General features: G+C 40.6%; 1 protein-coding gene across 5 annotated transcripts in view; it reads right to left on the bottom strand.

Annotated features, from left to right (window-relative positions):
* Virma (vir like m6A methyltransferase associated) overlaps positions 1-18,922 on the bottom strand; it is a 73,358-nt gene that overhangs the window by 45,461 nt on the left and 8,975 nt on the right. For all 5 annotated transcript variants that reach the window (XM_006974937.4, XM_076563888.1, XM_015993835.3 and 2 more), the window contains exons 3-6: positions 13,485-13,571; positions 11,601-11,649; positions 2,453-2,621; positions 689-811 (exon numbers count right to left, since the gene is read on the bottom strand). In XM_006974937.4, coding sequence (XP_006974999.2) covers positions 689-811; positions 2,453-2,621; positions 11,601-11,649; positions 13,485-13,571 — 428 coding nt within the window. The remainder of the gene's footprint in view (positions 1-688; positions 812-2,452; positions 2,622-11,600; positions 11,650-13,484; positions 13,572-18,922) is intronic.

Raw genomic sequence — 18,922 nt, forward strand, 5'->3', positions numbered from 1 at the left:
GGAGTTCAAGGACAGTCTAAGTTCCATAGCAAATCTGACACCACCCTAGACTTCGGGATGCCCTCACTCAAAATAAAAACAAGTCCCATTCAGAGTTTACATTTCATTTACTGACAATTAATAAAGTACACTATTTTATAGTGCCATTTTATGCTCTGCAGTATACATGAAATCCTTTTCTTTTTAGTTTTTAAATTAGTAAGCTGATTTGTTTATTTTAACCAATACACACTACTTATTTCTAACTGCTATATACTATCATGTTACATCAATACTCTATTTTCAAAGCACTGTGGGTATAACTTCAAATTAACATTTTTTTTCTTTTCTTTTTTTTTTTTTTTTTTTTTTTAACAAATTGCTCTGCAATAGGAAAACCACAAAGAGTACCTGACAGGATAAGGGAGTTTGGGGAGAAGAGGCAATCATCAAGACTTCATACCTCATGTTTTTCTTTAATTAATAAGCACCACTTGAGTTGGACATGGTAATGCACACCTTTAATCCCAAACTCAGGAGGCACAGACAGGTGGATCTCCAAGTTCAAGGCCAGCCTAGTCTATAAAGTGAGTTCCTGGACAGCCAGGGCTACAGAGAGAAACCTTGTCTCAAAAAACTTAAACAAAATGAAACAGAAGCACCACATATCACTAGTGGGTGGGAGGAGAACCTAGCAGAGGTTTGACACCTGGCAACGACATAGGATCATCCTCCTCATCATCAGGTGGAGGAGGGCCTGGAGGAGTTCTTGGTCCGCGTGGTTGGGGTCTTGGAGGACTTCCATTAAACTGATCTTCTTTCTCTCCATCAGCTATATATGGGAAACACAATGTTCAAACTATTAAAGTATATTGATATGAATTCATGAAAACAAATTTTTATCATCTGAACTTATCCTCAGAACTGAACAATAATATACACTTTTCCTGCATGGAGACGTAATAAAAATTTTGCTAACTGAAATAGAAACCTAGAATTTTTAACTGCCCACACACCAAAATACAATATAATCTAGGGCAACACTCTGGAAATATGAAGACTTATTTTCAAATAGGATAGTATTACTGTGGGATGTCTTTCTGTACACTGTGAATATGTGTTGCTATGATTATAGATAAAGAAGCTGCTCTGGCCTATGGCCAGTCAGGTTATAGCCAGGCAGGAAATCCAGGAGAGAGATAGAAAGAAGAAAGGCAGGGGAAACACCAGCCTGCTGCCCAAGGAACAACATGCCAGCAGACCAGTAAGCCACGGAACACCAGGCAAAACGTAGATGAATAGAAATGGGTTAATTTAAGACTAAGAGCTAGCTAGCAAGAGGCCTGCCATAGACCATAGAGTTTGTAAATAGTATTAAGCCTCTGAGGGATTATAAGTGGGTGAGGGATCTTTGGTCCGGGCAGGACTGGACAAACCTTCTGAATACATAGTATAGACCAATGTTCTACTTTAACAACTGAAAATTAGAAATTACTCAGATGTCTTTCAATGGATGAAATGTTAAAAAAAAAAAAAAACTGTGATATGGATTGGGGTGAAATTCAGTGACAAAGCATGTGCTCAGCTAGCACGAAGTCCTGGGTTTGAATCCCAGCACCTCAAAAAAAATCAGTAAGTGCAATACACACTCACACACATAAGGCTCTGATAAAGTTTAAGAGAAAATGTAAAGCATATTCTTTTCTCACAAAGAACTTACAATCCGTTAAAAAAATAAAAATGTTTTACCAGTACAAAAAAATAAAGTGTTGCCGGGCGGTGGTGGCGCACGCCTTTAATCCCAGCACTCGGGAGGCAGAGCCAGGCGGATCTCTGTGAGTTCGAGGCCAGCCTGGTCTACCAAGTGAGTTCCAGGAGAGGCGCAAAGCTACACAAGAGAAACCCTGTCTCGAAAAACCAAAAAAAAAAAAAAAAAAAAAAAAAAAAAAAAAAAAAATAAAGTGTTAAAAAAAGAGAGAGGAAAAAAAATTCATTCAAATAAATTTGAAATCCATTCCTAAAAAATATACATAAAGATTCCAGGAATACATATCAAACTTCCTAACTATTCTTCAATTCTTTCAGAGATAACCTTGTTAAATAAAGAAAAAAATTAATAAACAAACTAGGCATTGTGAAGCCTACCTATAATCACAGAGATCAAAACCATGAGGCAGAAAGACAGTAAGCTAGAGGCCAGGCTGGGCTACAGATTGAGGCTCTGCCTCAACAGTAACACACACACATACATACATATGTACATACACATACACACACGAGGGGGGGGGGGCATGATTAACTACTGGGATTGCATTACTTTCAATGGGGCCAATGAGGGAGGGAGGGAGGGAGGGAGGGAGGGAGGGAGGGAGGGAGGGAGGGAGGGAGAGAGGGAGAGAGGGAGGGAGGGGGGCTTTTCTTGCTATAACACAACATAACAGCCTCACTAGGGAAAGCATATCAAACTTCTCACCGTGCTTTGGATTCCTTTTCAAAGTCGACTGTGGCTGCGGAGGAGGTGGAGGTGGAGGAGGAGGTGGTGGAGAGTCTCTGTCATGGCTTATCACTCTATCTACTGATCCATAGATTGCCAGGGTCAGACAGTTGTACCAGCCTCTTAGCACCAGACCATCAGTATTTACCTGGTTTTTAGGGATGATGAAAGATCTCAAATTAATGTTTTAATAGGCCAAAGGCAAAGTGATATTAAATTAGTTTATGGTTCAGCTAAAGTCTTTAAAGTACTGCTAAATAACTGGAAATTTAGCTCAGTAGTTAAAAGTGTTTACAACATTTCCAGAAGACTTTAGTGGAGTTACCACCACCCACATTAGGGGGCTCACAACTACCAGTAACTCTAGATTGGGGGGTGAGGGAGTGGGGGGTGTCTGGTGCCCCCTTCTGATCACCACAGGCACTGCACTTAAGCTTTAAGTACACATACCCATAAACTGAACACACATATACACAGAATTAAAAACAATAAAATATTTTTAAAAAGAGAAATAAGAGGCTGGAGAGATGGTTCAGCAGTTAAGACTGGGATGCTATTCCCAGGACACAAGTCATCTCACAACCATCTGTAACTCCAGTTCCAGGGAATCTGATGCCCTCTTCTGGCCTTCATGGACACTGCATGCATGTGGTACACATACATGCAGGAAAAACACCCAGTTGCCTAAAAACAATTTGTTGTTGTTGTTGTTGTTGTTTTTAAGAGACAGGATTTCTTTGTGTAGCCCTGGCTATCCTGGAACTCACTCTGTACACCAGGCTAGCCTCAAACTCACAGAGATCTACCTGCCTCTGCCTCTGCCTCTACAAGTGCTGGGATTAAAGGCCTGCGCCACTAATACCTGGCAAACTTTCTTAAAAAAAATTTTTTGAGCTGGCAGAGACACACAGGCCCGGCAGCGGCCCACAGAGGTAGACGGGCCTGGCAGCTGCGGCCGACAGAGTCATACAGGCCCAGCGGCGGCCTGCAGAGGTAGATGAGCCCGGCAGCAGCGACAAGCAGAGGCAGGGACGCCTCTAACCCCAACACCCAGGGAAGAAGCTATCTCCGTGGGACGGAACCAGAACGAATCTGAACACTCCGTCTGAGGACAACCCAGGGCCCAGCTGCTGATCCTGCAAAACCCAACAACTTGGAGGTGTTGATGAGACTACCCCGCTCAGCTGAAATCCACCAGGGAGAGGATTCAGATCCCTACAGTTTGAAGTCTGAAGAAACAAGATCAGCTGAGGAGTTGACGAATAAACAAAACGTGACCTGGGAACACAGAAGAAGGTGCTGCCCAGTCACCAAACCAGATCACCAGAATCATAAGTATATACTTCACCAACTGAGATCAGCTGCCCCTAAAGAAACAGCCCAATAGCACCAATTTAACCAAGAACTCCTACTGAACCAAGACTAAAAATTAGAACAAGGGAGGCACTCTCAGACACAGACACCACCTGCACTGAGCAGAGGAAGAGATGAGTAGATGCCAGTGCAAAAATACAGGCAACAACATAAAGACCTATATGGCAACATCAGAACCTAGTGATTCTATACCTTCAAGACCTGAACATACCAAGACAGAAGAAACAGAAGAAATCAACCCTAAAAATGACTTTAAGAAGATGATAGAGGCCCTTGAAGAAGAAATAAAACATTCCCTTAAAGAAGAAATAAAAAAATTCCCTTAAAGAGGTAATGAAAAACTCCCTTTAAAAAATGGAAGAAAAAACGAACAAAAAAAATGGGAAAACAAAGAAAGCCAAGAAAAAGCAAATTAAACAGATGAAAGAAACATTCCAAGATCTGAAAAATGAATTTGAGACAATAAAGAAAACACATGCTGAGGGAATGCTGGAAATAGAAATCCTGACTAAATGAACAGGAACTACAGAAACAAGCATAACCAACCGAATGCAAGAGATGGAACAGAGATTCTCTGACACTGAAGACACAATAGAGAAAATAGATTCGTCAGTCAAAGAAAACACTAAAGACAAAAAAGTCGTAACACAAAACGTCCAGGAAATTTGGGACACCATGAAAAGACCAAACCTAAGAATAATAGGGATAGAAGAAGGAGAATACCACCAACTCAAAGGCACAGAAAATATATTCAACAAAATCATAGAAGAAAACTTTCCTAACCTAAAGAAAAAAATACCTATGAAGATACAAGAAGCTTACAGAACACCGAATAGGCTGGATCCAAAAAAAAATCCTCTCACCACATAATAATCAAAACACTAAACACACAGAACAAAGAAAAAATATTAAGAGCCGCAAAGGAAAAAGACCAAGTAACATATAAAGGCAAACCCATCAGAATAACACCAGACTTCTCAATAGAGACTATGAAAGCTAGAAGATCATGGACAAATCTTATGCAGACACTAAGAGACCATGGATGCCAACCCAGACTATTATACCCAGCAAAACTCTCAATCACCATAGGCGGAGTAAACAAAATATTCCAGGATAAAGCCAGATTTAATCAATACCTGTCCACAAACCCAGCCCTACAGAAAGCACTAGAAGGGAAAATCCAACCCAAAGAAGCTAAACACATCCATGAAAAATCAAGCAATAGATAATCCCACACCAACATACACCACAGAAGGACAACACAACACAACCACAAAAAAATAACAGGAATTAACAATCACTGGTCATTAATATACATCAATATCAATGGTCTCAACTCACCTATAAAAAGACACAGGCTAACAAAATGGATAAGAAAACAGGACCCATCCACCTGCTGCATACAAGAAACACACCTTAACAGACACTACCTCCGAGTAAAGGGCTGGGAAAAGGCTTTCCAAGCAAATGGACCTAAGAAACAAGCTGGTGTAGCTATCCTAATATCTAATAAAATAGACTTCAAACTAAAATCAATCAAAAGAGATCAGGATGGACATTACATATTTATCACGGGAAAAATCCACCAAGATGAAGTCTCGATTCTAAACATTTATGCTCCAAATACAAAAGCACCCACATTCATAAAAGAAACACTACTAAAGTTTAAAACGCACATCAAACCCCACACATTAGTAGTGGGAGATTTTAACATACCACTCTCACCAAAAGACAGATCTACCAGACTGAAACTTAACAAAGAAATAAAGGACCTAACAGATGTTATGACTCAAATGGACCTAATAGATATCTACAGAATATTCCATCCTAACACAAAAGAATATACCTTCTTCTCAGAACCCCATGGAACCTTCTCAAAAATTGACCACATGCTTGGACACAAAACAAATCTCAACAGATACAAAAAAATTGGAATAACCTCCTGTATCTTATCAGACCACCATGCCTTAAAGTTAGACCTCAACAACAACAAAAATTATAGAAAACCCACAAACTCATGGGAACTGAATAATGCCCACCTGAAACATCAATGGGTCAAGGAAGAAATAAAGAAATTAAAGATTTCCTAGAATTCAATGAAAATGAAAGTATAACATACCCAAACTTATGGGACACTATGAAAGCAGTGCTAAGAGGAAAATTCATAGCTCTAAATGCACACATAAAGAAGATGGAGCAATCCCATACCAATGAATTAACAGCACAACTGAAAGCTCTAGAACAAAAAGAAACAAACTCACCCAGGAGAAATAGAAGCCAGGAAATAATCAAATTGAGCACTGAAATCAACGAAATAGAAAACAAGAGAATACAAAAAAATCAATGAAACAAAAAGTTGGTTCTTTGAAAAAATCAACAAGATAGACAAACCGCTAGCCAAATTAACCAAAAGGCAAAGAGAGACCACCCAAATTCACAAAATCAGAAATGAAAAGGGAGACATAACAACAGACAATGAGGAAATCCAGAGAATCATCAGATCATACTTCAAAAACCTGTACTCCACAAAAATGGAAAACCAGGAAGAAATGGACAATTTTCTGGATAAATACCACATACCAAAATTAAATCAAGACCAGATAAACCATTTAAATAGACCAATAACCCCTAAGGAAATAGAAACAGTCATCAAAAGTCTCCCAACCAAAAAAAGCCCAGGACCAGATGGTTTCAGTGCAGAATTCTACCAGACTCTCAAAGAAGAACTAACACCAATACTCTTCAAAGTGTTCCACACAACAGAAACAGAAGGAACACTACCAAACTCTTTTTATGAGGCTACAATTACCCTGATAACCAAACCACACAAAGATGCAACAAAGAAAGAGAACTACAGACCAATCTCCCTCATGAACATTGATGCAAAAATACTCAACAAAATATTGGCAACCGAATCCAAGAATACTTCAAAACAACTATCCATCACGACCAAGTAGGATTCATCCCAGGGATGCAAGGATGGTTCAACATACGAAAATCAGTCAATGTAATACACCATATAAACAAACTGAAAGAAAAAAACCACATGATCATCTCCTTAGATGCTGAAAAAGCCTTTGACAAAATCCAACACCCCTTCATGATAAAGGTCTTAGAAAGATCAGGAATACAAGGAACATTTCTAAACATAATAAAAGCAATTTATAGCAAGCCAACAGCAAACATCAAATTAAACGGAGAGGAAATCAAAGCGATACCACTAAATTCAGAAACAAGACAAGGCTGTCCACTCTCCCCATATTTATTCAATATAGTACTAGAAGTTCTAGCTAGAGCAATAAGACAACAAAAGGAGATCAAAGGGATACAAATTGGCAAGGAAGAAGTCAAACTTTCACTATTTGCAGATAATATAATAGTATACATAAGTGACCCCAAAAACTCTACCAGGGAACTCCTACAGCTGATAAACTCCTTCAGTAAAGTGGCAGGATACAAGATCAATTCAAAAAAATCAGTAGCCCTCCTATACACAAATGATAAAAGGGCTGAGAAAGGAGTCAAAGAAACATCACCCTTTACAATGGCCACAAATAATATAAAATACCTTGGGATAACACTAACTAAACAAGTGAAGGACCTCTTTGATAAGAACTTTAAATCTCTAAAGAAAGAAATTGAAGAAGATATCAGAAAATGGAAGGATCTCCCATGCTCATAGATAGGTAGGATTAACATAGTAAAAATGGCAATCTTACCAAAAGTAATCTACAGATTCAATGCAATCCCCATCAAAATCCCAATACAATTCTTCACAGACTTGGAAAGAAAAATACTCAACTTCATATGGAAAAACAAAAGACCCAGGATAGCTAAAAGAATCCTATACGATAAAGCAACCTTTGGAGGCATCACTATCCCTGACCTCAAACTCTGCTGTAGAGCTATAGTAATAAAAACAGCTTGGTACTGGTATAAAAACCGACATACGGACCAATGGAATCGAATTGAAGACCCTGACATTAATCTATGCACATATGAACACCTGGTTTTTGACAAAGGAGCCAAAACTATACAATGGAAAAAAGAATGTATCTTCAACAAATGGTGCTGGCATAACTGGATGTCAATATGTAAAAGATTACAAATAGATCCACATCTGTCACCATGCACAAAACTCAAGTCCAAGTGGATCAAAGACCTGAACATAAATCCAGTTACACTAAACTTAATAGAAAAGAAAGTAGGAAGCACTCTTGAACGCATTGGCACCGGAGACCATTTCCTAAATAAAACACCAACAGCACAGACCCTGAGCACAACAATTAATAAATGGGACCTCTCGAAACTGAGAAGCTTTTGCAGGGCAAAAGACACAGTCAATAAGACAAAAAGACAGCCAACAGAATGGGAAAAGATCTTCATCAACCCCACATCTGACAGAGGATTGATCTCCACAGTATATAAAGAACTCAAGAAACTAGACATCAAAATACTGAACAGTCCAGTTAAAAAATGGGCTAAAGAGCTAAACAGAGAATTCACAAAACAAGAACTACAAATGGCTGAAAGACATTTAAGGAAATGCTCAACATCCTTAATCATCAGAGAAATGCAAATCAAAACGACTCTGAGATACCACCTTACACCTGTTAGAATGGCTAAGATCAAAAACACCAATGACAACCAATGTTGGAGAGGATGTGGAGCAAAGGGAACACTCCTCCACTGTTGGTGGGAATGTAAACTTGTACAACCACTGTGGAAATCAGTATGGCTGTTTCTCAGAAAATTAGGAATCAAACTACCTCAAGACCCAGCCATCCCACTCTTGGGCATATACCCAAGGAATGCTGATTCATACCATAAAGATACATGCTCAGCTATGTTCACAGCAGCACTAATTGTAATAGCCAGAACCTGGAAACAACCTAGATGCCTGTCAACGGAAGAATGGATGAAAAAAATGTGGTACATATACACAATGTAGTACTACTCAGCAGAGAAAAACAATGAAAGCATGAAATTTGCAGGCAAATGGATGGAACTAGAAAAAATCATCCTGAGTGAGGTAACCCAAACCCAGAAAGACAGTCATGGTATATACTCACTCATAAGTGGATTCTAGATATAAAATAAAGAACAATCAGACCACAACCCATAGAACCATAGAGGCTATATATATAGCATGGAGGTCCCTAGGACAACTGTGGCTTATAATAAATTTTGGTTTTACTCAATTATTGAAAAAAAAATTGCCAAATGAATGGAAACACATGAACTATGAACCAAAGGCTGAGGGGCCCCCAGCTGGATCAGGCCCTCTGAATAGGTGAGACAGTTGATTGGCTTGATCAGTTTGGGAGGCAACTAGGCAGTGGGACCAAGTCCTGTGCTCATTGCATGAGTTGGCTGTTTGAAACCTGGAGCTTATGCAGGGACACTTGGCTCAGTCTGGGAGGAGGGGACTGGACCTGCCTGGACTGAGTCAACCAGGTTGATCGCAGTCCTCGGGGGAGGATTTGCCCTGGAGGAGGTGGGAATGGGGGGTGGGCTGGAGGTGAGGGAAGGGTGTGGGAGGGGGGGAGAATAGGGGAACCTGTGGCTGATACGTAGAACTGAATGGTATTGTAAAATAAAATAATTTAAAAAAAAAAATTTTTTTCTTCCCAAAAGACCAATGACTACCCATACCATTAGTCTTCAGTATTTCCTTATAAACTGAATAAACATAAAAAGTTGCATTTTTTCAGATCATAATCACTAGCTCCACACATTAACTGTAAAGGGTGGTCACAATCATCATTCCCTTAACAAAAAAGCGAGTGTGTGGACAGCAGCCGGCACTGCAGCCAGGCAGGGCAGTGTATGCCGGCTGTCCCAGTGCTTGGGAGAGGCTGGGGCAGAAGAGCAGCAGGCAGCAGGGACTGCAGTGACCCTGCCTCAGACAGGCATCAGAAGTGATGAGGGCTGAGTGCAAGCAATGGACGCCAGTTTGAAAGACACCGTAAAGCTAATTGTTACACCGTAAAGCTAATTGTTTTGGGGTTTTTTGGTTGTTTTAGTTCTAATTCTGTCATGGGTTTTTGTTTGTTTTGGTGGTGGATTAGTACACAAAACATATTTAATACTGAAAGTATAAAATTTAACGTGAAGCTTCACAGCTCCTGTTCTAACTGTAGAAGTTCACTGGGATGGACATACAGACTTCTAGTCTGTTCAATTTGGATGTGTGATGTTTTGTTTTGATTCATTTCCTTTTGTGTGTGTGTGTGTGTTTTTCTTTTCCCAGTTTGCTGAAACAGGGTTTCTCTGTGTAGCCCTGGCTGTCCTGGAACTCACGTTGTAGACCAGGCTGACCTCAAACTCACAGCGATCTGCCTGCCTCTACCTCTTGTTTTCATGCTGGGGCTGAAAGTGTGGTCCACCACCTGGCTCCAACCTTTTTTTCTTTTATATATATATATATAATAAAGTTGTTTTTTGGTTTTGTTTTTTAAGGGCTTTTTGTTTTGTTTTGTTTGACATTAAGAAAAAAGGAACACCCTGTCCCAAAAAGCAAAGCCCTTGACTTCTTGGATCTCTCCGTAGTCCACCTTCCTGTGAAGACCAGGCGTCATGGGTCACTGAAGCCCTCTCTGGAGGCATTATAGGAGGAGAGCAGTCACGAGTCTCCCGGACAGACTCTCCAGGGAACTTGGAGAAAAGCTCAAGACGAGACCCAGGGACTGATTATGATACTAGGCAGATATCCTACTGCAAAGCTAGGTGTGGTGCACACCTGTAATCCAGAAAGGCAGGAGGACCGGGAATTGAAAGGTCAGCAATGGCTATCTAGTTAGTAATCCTGAGGTTATCCTGGGCTACGTGAGACCCTGTCTTAAAAAATAAAAACTGGGCTAGAAAAATGGCTCAATGTTTAGCATTTGCTAAACCCAAGATTAGATCCCAATACCCACAGAATGATGTACAAACACCTGTAACTTCAGCTCCAGAGGATCCAGCACCCTCTTCTGACCTCCATGGCTACCAGCACATTCATGAGCAGCACACATACACACAGATACACACATACAACACAGACACACAAACACACACAAATAAAATAATTTTTTTTCATTTTAAAGATATTTAATTTTACTTTAATTAGTGAGTCTTCTTGTATCTGTGCATGAGTGCAGTGCTCATGCAGTCAGAGGCAACAGGTTGATCTCTTAGAGCTGGAGTTACAGGGGGCTGTGAGCCACCTGACATGGGTGCTAGGAATTGAACTCATGTCCTCTACGAAAGCAGTACACATTCTTAATCACTGAGCCAGCTCTTCAACACCCAAAATAAAAATACATTCTTAAAATGAATATAAACAAAAAACAAAAGAGGAATCCTACTGGAAAGAAGATAAACAGATTAAAGTGAATTTGTATAAACAGGATGCAAAGGACTAAATACATATACCTCAGAGTAAATTATCAAGCTAAGTGGTTGCACATTATTTCTGTATTTCAGATCTTCTGTTATGGTAAGGGGAGGGGGTGGGAGGGGAGAGAATAGGGGAACCCATGGCTGATATGTAGAACTGAATGGTATTGTAAAATAAAATATATATTAAAAAAAATTGTGCAAGCTCTTTAGACAGAGAACAATGGCATTTTAAAACAGCTTTTAATTGCAAAATGCAGATAAGAGGTAACACCTTGGAATACTGGTCCAGTTCTGTCTTACTGACTTACTTAAAATTGAACAGAAATAAGAACAGAAGAAACATGGTAAAATAAGTAACATCTATAATTACCTTTGAGTTAGGTCTAAAGATGATAGAAGTATTCTCATCATATTCCAGGCTGTGAAAAGGGGTAAGAATAAACATAAAGGCTCAAATAATAATTTTACAATTACAAAGTTTTGGCTGATGAGATGACTTATCGGGTAAAAGTACTTTATTAGTCTGTGACCTGAGTTCAATCCCTGGAACCTACATAAAGGTGGAAGGGGAAAACCAACTCCACAAAGTTGTGCTCTGACCTACACACCCTCATCACGGCATGTACATGTCAAACTACTCAAGATGGTGCTGTGGAAAGTCTCTGTGGCCCTGTCCTGGGTCTCTGCCCCAGACTGCACAGGCTGTGTTAAGAGTGCTGAAGGTACTGGTAGTTGCTGAAGGGGCTGGACCTGGGGTTGAACCTTGGATACTCCCAGACACAGACTGGGCCCACAACAGATGTGCTACAGTGACTTATGTTTATTATTTCCTGTAATATTTAAGAACTGCTCAAAAGAACACAATAGCGCAAGTTACTAAAACGGCTAATAAATTTCTTTCTCTCTCAAGAATGGCAGGGGCTTCTGTTGTTCTTACATGCTAGAACTAGAGTAGACAATTTCCTGTGATCTATCCACTGGGTATTACAAAGGCATCAGAAATAATCTAGCAGCCTTGTTTTCAGAGTCCACTGCCATCAGTCCAGCACACTCACTACACTACGTCAGGCAGTTTCACTGGCTGAAGTCTACCACGCGCCAGGTGCTTTAACCCACTAAAGTGTTGGTCGGTTGGCAGAACTTGTACATTTTTTCAATAACTCAAAATCGTAAGAAAACCAGTGTTTAACTTTATATTGAGGTACCCAAGTTGGAATGAAGTGGTATTAAAAACAAAAATAAATACTTTAAAAAGTTTTTCTACTTTCAAATATTTCAATGTAGTCAAATATTAAATATTTCCAAGCCACAAAAGACTGATGTAATTGGTCTGGGATAAGCACACACATTAAGATCTTAAAAGCACCTCCACATAAATCTAATATAGACAGACAGAGAAACACATTATAGTCCACCAACAAAAATATGCACTCTGTGGCTGAGGACGCCACTCTGTGATAGAGCACTTGCCGGGCATGCACAAAGCCCTGAATTAACCCCTAGCACTGCTCCCCAAAAAGTACACTGGCACCAAAATTGAAGAAAATCCTCACTCTACGGTTGGAACGACAGCTCAGTATAGAGCATGTGCTTAGTTGTCTAAAGTCCTGGGCTTTAAAAATATTAAATTATTAATGTAATTTCCTAAGAAATCGAGAGGATCAGGAAAGAATGAGTGAAGTCGCTTCCTAGTAGAAACGTATTTTTTCATCTTCAAGGTGCCTTTACTTTCTTTAATGTTATAATGAGTTCTTATTAAACTCATTCAATGGTTACTTTGGCTGCAAAGCATGCAGTTTTAGTATTTACTATGTATTAATCTAAAAAGGGCCTATCTACTGCTAAGTCTCATCTGACAGCCATGAAGCAAGCTGATCAGCAGAGTGGTATAAAAGTGAGCTACCAAGCACTAGTTCTTGCTGCTAATAGAATTTTTAAGAATCAAAATGTTGCCTTTTCCAGATCAGGTTAGTAATAAATCATGTGTATAATGTGTTTATGATAATAGTAACGTGTTTCTGATGCACGCACACACAAGTAAAAAAGAAAAAAGATGGCTATTATTTCACACAATTAAGCTTTTATTTTGTTAAGATCTCTCAGGAGTTCAGCAATTCTTTCATGATGCCCACAGGGAAAAATAAACCCTGAATTCTTGTGTCTACCACCAGATACTTCCTTCTATCTATATAACAAAAGGGTTTCCTTTCCGACTCAGTAAGGTTTCCAATAAAGTTATCTAGAACATACATACCTTCCCAACCTATCGAAAACTGGAGCACTTGGTTTGCTTACATTATTGAAGAATAAGTCTAGTTGAAATGTGTGTGGAGATGTCTCCCTGGAAATCAAACAAGGACAAAACGTCAACATCAGCCTTTTTAACAATTAGTTCCTATAGAAAAACAAAAAAAGCACAGGAAGTACAAAGTCCTGAGCAAGTCTAAGACCTGGAAAAAATACTCCTCAGATTTAAATAACAAAAATGCAAATGAGTTGCATATTTTAACAAAATTCTATCCAGTCCTTAAGTAAGTCATATAAGTATTATTAAAATTGAACTTTAATCTTAGCACTCAGGAGGAAGAGGCAGGTGGATCTCTGTAAGTTCAAGGCCAGTCTGGTCTACAGAGCTAGTTCCAAGACAGCCAGAGCTACATAGTCAAAAACTCGATTTCGAAAAACCGAAACACACACACAAACACACACACACACACACACACACACACACACACACACACACAAAAAAAAAAAAAAAAAAAAAAAAGAACTTTAATCATCCAAATCAGGAAGACAGGAAGATAATTTGTGTCCTTCCGCCCGCTACTTAAACATCCGTGTCAGGGAGACAACTGAGCTCCTGCCTAGGATGCAGGAGGCTCTGGGTCCAATCTCCAACACCACAAAACTTAAACAAAAACTGTCAGAGACAATTGGACTATACCAGACTTCCACAATGTAGTGACTTAAAAACCTAGCTTGATGTCAGATGCCACATTATACAACTGACAGGGCCAGCAAAATGGCTCACCTGGTAAAGGCTCCTCCTGCCACCAAGCCTAGTAACCTCAATTCAAGGCCCAGGACCCATGCAATGGAAGAAGAGAACCATCTCCTGAATGTTTTCCTCCAATTTCCACACACCCTCACATCCTCCCTCCCAATTTTTTTTAAAAAATTAAAAAAACAAAACAAAACAAGACACCTGTAATCCAAAGCCAGATGTGGTGTTGTGTGCCTGTATACCCAGCACTTAGAAAGGTGAACCAGGAAGACTGCTGCAAGTTCAAGACCAGCCTGGGCTATACAGTGAAAACCAAGCCAGAAAGTAAGGAGCAAAACAGGGGCTGGAGAGCCCGACCACTCGGTAGTTAGAAGCAAGCACTGCTCCTGCAGGGGACCCACGTGTGGATCCCAGTGACCACCCGGGCAGCCCACAACTGCAGGCAATGCTAGCTAGCTCAGGGGCTTCAACTTCCTCTTCTGGCCTCTGTGGGCGCGTGCGCTTGCTCGCGCGCGTGCGCTCTCTCTCTCTCTCTCTCTCTCTCTCTCTCTCTCTCTCTCTCTCTCTCTCACACACACACACACACACACACACACACACACACATATACACGCACAGAGAGACAGAGACAGAGATAGAGAGAGACATATCGACACAATTAAAAATAAAAATGAATCTTTTAAAAAATAATCAAGCCAGGTGGTGGTGGTACACACCTTTAATCCCAGCACTTGGGAGGCAGAGGTAGGAGGATCTCTCTGAGTCTGAAGTCAGCCTGGTCTACAAAGCGAGTTCTAGGACAGCCGAAATTACAGAGAAACCCTGTCTTGTTTGCTTGTTTGTTTGTGTTGTTTTGTTTTGTTTTTTTGGTTTTTGTCTTGTTTTGTTTCGAGACAGGGTTTCTCTGTGTAGCTTTGCGCCTTTCCTGGAACGCACTCTGTAGCCCAGCCTGGTATTGAACTCACAAAGATCCGCCTGGCTCTGCCTCTCAAGTGCTGGGATCAAAGGCGTGCGCCACCACCGCCCAGCTCAGAAACCCTGTTTTGAAAAACTAAAATCAAAGCCAAACAAAGCAATAAAATGAAATAAAATTTAGGATCCTCCTTTCAGGATAAAGATATTACAGGAATTTTGTATTGACCTATCTATTTCTGAGTTTTACAGAGGGGAAAAAAAAGATATATAAGGTATGTTGCACAAGTATCATTTGATTTCCAGCATTACTTCCCAGCTTAAGATTCCAGGCTTTAGGCATCGAGATGGCTCATCATGTAAAACTGCTGCTAAGACTCTGGGACTCACACAGTAGGAGGAGAGAATTGATTACCTACAGGGGTCCTCTGATCTCCACCAATGACCCACATAGAAACATAAATAAATATGTAATAAGAATTTGTAAAAGGGCTCCCTACAGGTTTCTTCTTATGTTTGTACTATTCCACTAATCCTTAATTTTATCCTTCTACAAGTTAACCATGTGTAAATGTTTCTGGTACCATTCCTATCTGGAGTTATCACAACATAAGGAGCCATTCACCCCCAGCTAAGAAAACGGGGAGAATAGAGAAAACACATTAAGTATCCTACCTACACATTGTAGCAAGTGCAAGAGATTTACTTTTCCTGCTCTGGTGGCCAGCCTCCAAGAAGTCTCCACTGGCCCACATGCTTCCTGTTATTCACAACCTGTACAGTCCCTCCTACACTGTACTAAATACGTAACTAGGAGAATATAGGGAAACTATAGTGTGTCACTTCTAGTAAATTACAGAACACACTAAAGGAGGCTTCTTCCTAGGGACGCTCACTTGCACAGCACTCACTCCAGGGAAGCTTTGTCATGATGTGAGGATCAATCTCCAGGGAGAATATCTGCTACCAGGGAACTACAACTTGCTACCAGCAGTCAGGCAAGTAAGCAAGCGTCCAAGCCAACTCTCCAGCCCCCACTCCCGCCTGAGATAGCCAGTCCAACTCCATCTGGAGTCCAAAAAAGCGAAGGAACTGCTTGCTTAGCCACTGGCAGATTCCTGACCCTGAGAAACAATGGGAGTAAGACACATTTATTGTTTTATGTGGCTCTTTTATCTGTCTGCAGTGCTGGGGAGTGAAGCCTAGAGAAGCTAGACAAGACTCTACCACTGAGCTATATTCCCTTTCCAAATTTACTGCTTAAAACATAATTTGCAGTCATTTCATTTGTTACAGAAAGATAATAAGTCTTTTTTTTTTTTTTGGTCTTTCAAGACAGGGTTTCTTTGTGTAGCTCTGGCTGCAGCTCTGGGATTAAAGGCATGCACCACCACCGCCCAGCCCAATAACAGGTCGTTCTTTGCCAAGAATAATATAATTAATAATATAATATAATATTCATTACCTCATCTTTCCCACTCTACATACATCATATATCTCCCTTTCTCAGAGAACCAGAAGGAAGTATATAGGAAAACAATGAGGGTGTGTGTGTGTGTGTGTGTGTGTGTGTGTGTGTGTGTGTCTGTGTGTGTGTGTTGTAAAGGCTAAAGGTTAATGTCAGATGCCTTCTTCAGTTAGCTTTCCACCTTGTTTGTAAGACAGTCTCTTAGGAAGCTGGAGCTGGCCATCTCACCTAGACTGGCCAGCAAGCCCCAGGAGCCCCGTGTGCTTTCTCAGAGCTAGGACTGCAGCTCGCGCTATCACACACTTCTCTTTTGAACATGGGTGCTAAGGACTGAACTCAGGTCCTCACCCTTGTGCATCAAGCACTTTACCAGTGGAGTCATACTAGTCCCTCCACACCTTTTTAGGGGTGTGTGCATCTGACTATCACGTAGCCCGGACTGGCCTTCAAACTGCAATGTAGTTGAAGATTCTTTTGAATGTCTGATTCTCCCAAGAGCTAGAAATACACACGTGTCCACTATGCACAGATTAAGTTTCAGTTTAGTTTTTGTTGTGGTTTTTCCAGATAACATCTTACATAGCCCTTGCTGGTCTTAAAACCTCTAATCCTCCAGGTTCTACCTCCACAGTGCTGGATTACAGGCATGCCACACTTACTTTATGCCATGCTTGGGACCAAATCCAGAGCTCCATGCATGTTAGGCAGGCAGTCTACCACCTAAGCTAACGTTAGCCGTCCTAATTTTCTTTTCTGGTTTTTCGAGACAGGGTTTCTCTGTGTAGCCCTGGCTGCCCTGGAACTCGCTCTGTAGACCAGGTTGTTCTTAAACTCACAGAGATCCGCCTACCTCTGCCTCCTGAGTGCTGGGATTCAAAGTGTGCACTACCACCACCCATGGCTATATCTACTTCTATAAATAACCAACAATTTTTCACAATTAGGAAGAAATGAACTTTGACCGCGAATCCACTCCATAATATTCACCATGATGTAGCAAGTTGACTATTTTATATAATAGAAATGGAGTTACAAACAGTATCAATAAATCAATATATAAAAATAATCATTCACATTAAACAAAAATCAAAGCCCTCTTGTATATTAATTATTAAAGTTATCTAACGTCAGGAATAATGGTCTTACATTTTATTTCCCACCTAATCTAAGAAAGAGAAAGTAACACATAATCACTTGCTGATTCAAACATTGGCTTATTTGGAGCTACGAATTTATAAAAAGCCACAAGGTCTGGGGAGTGGCTCCATAGACAAATCCCTGCTGCAGAAACATGGAGACCTGCACTCGCACTCCCAGCACCCTCATAAAAGCCAGGTATGTCTACACCCACACTAGGTGCAGGGCTGAGAGGTGGGAGCACCCCAGGGGCTGGTTCATCATCCAGTCTAGCTAAACAGGTCAGTGGGAAGCACTGTCTAAAAAAAGGTGGAGAGCATGAGGAGGACACCTGACATTGCCCTCTGCTTCTGCACACAAATGCACCTGCATGTGTGCACACAAAAACACAAAGTCACACGGACAGTGTAAGCTAGGCACATAACACATGTCTATGATCTCAGCTACTCAGGAGATTGAGGTAGAATCCTACATTAAAGGTTGGCCTGGACAACTTAATGAGACTGTCTCAAAATAAATTTTAAGAAACAGGAAGTGAGGAAACAACACTGGAGAATAGGTCAGTGGTCAACCCCTACAAGCCCCAAAACAAAAATGCACGTTTTCAAATATTCAGACTAGGGGCTGGAAAGATGGTTCAGCAGTTAAGAATACTTGTTACTCTTGCAGAGGACCCAAGTTCGATTCTCAGCAGCCACACACTAGCTCACAATCATCCATAAGTCCAATTCCAGGGAATCCAACAATTCTTTTGACTTCTGCAGGCACCAGGCATTCACACAGTGCATATACATGCAGACAAAATACTCATATGTATTTACATACATACACATAATAGATATAAAACTAAGGCTCTTTTATCTTAAAAGGAAAAGTCACATCACTTCACCTGGGCTGGGAATAGAAGTCGATGATAGAATGTTTGCCTAGCATACACACTGGGTCTGAACCTTAGCACCTACCAAAAACATTAAAAGTAAGAAAAACGGCCGGCGATGGTGGCGCACACCTTTAATCCCAGCACTTGGGAGGCAGAGCCAGGCAGATCTCTGTGAGTTCGAGGCCAGCCTGGTCTACAGAGCGAGATCCAGGACCAGGCACCAAAACTACACAGAGAAACCCTGTCCAAGAAAAAAAAAGTAAGAAAAGCACAAATGGCAACATATGGAGG

Source organism: Peromyscus maniculatus, chromosome 2, assembly GCF_049852395.1.
Source record: "Peromyscus maniculatus bairdii isolate BWxNUB_F1_BW_parent chromosome 2, HU_Pman_BW_mat_3.1, whole genome shotgun sequence".
Lineage (NCBI taxonomy): Eukaryota > Metazoa > Chordata > Mammalia > Rodentia > Cricetidae > Peromyscus > Peromyscus maniculatus.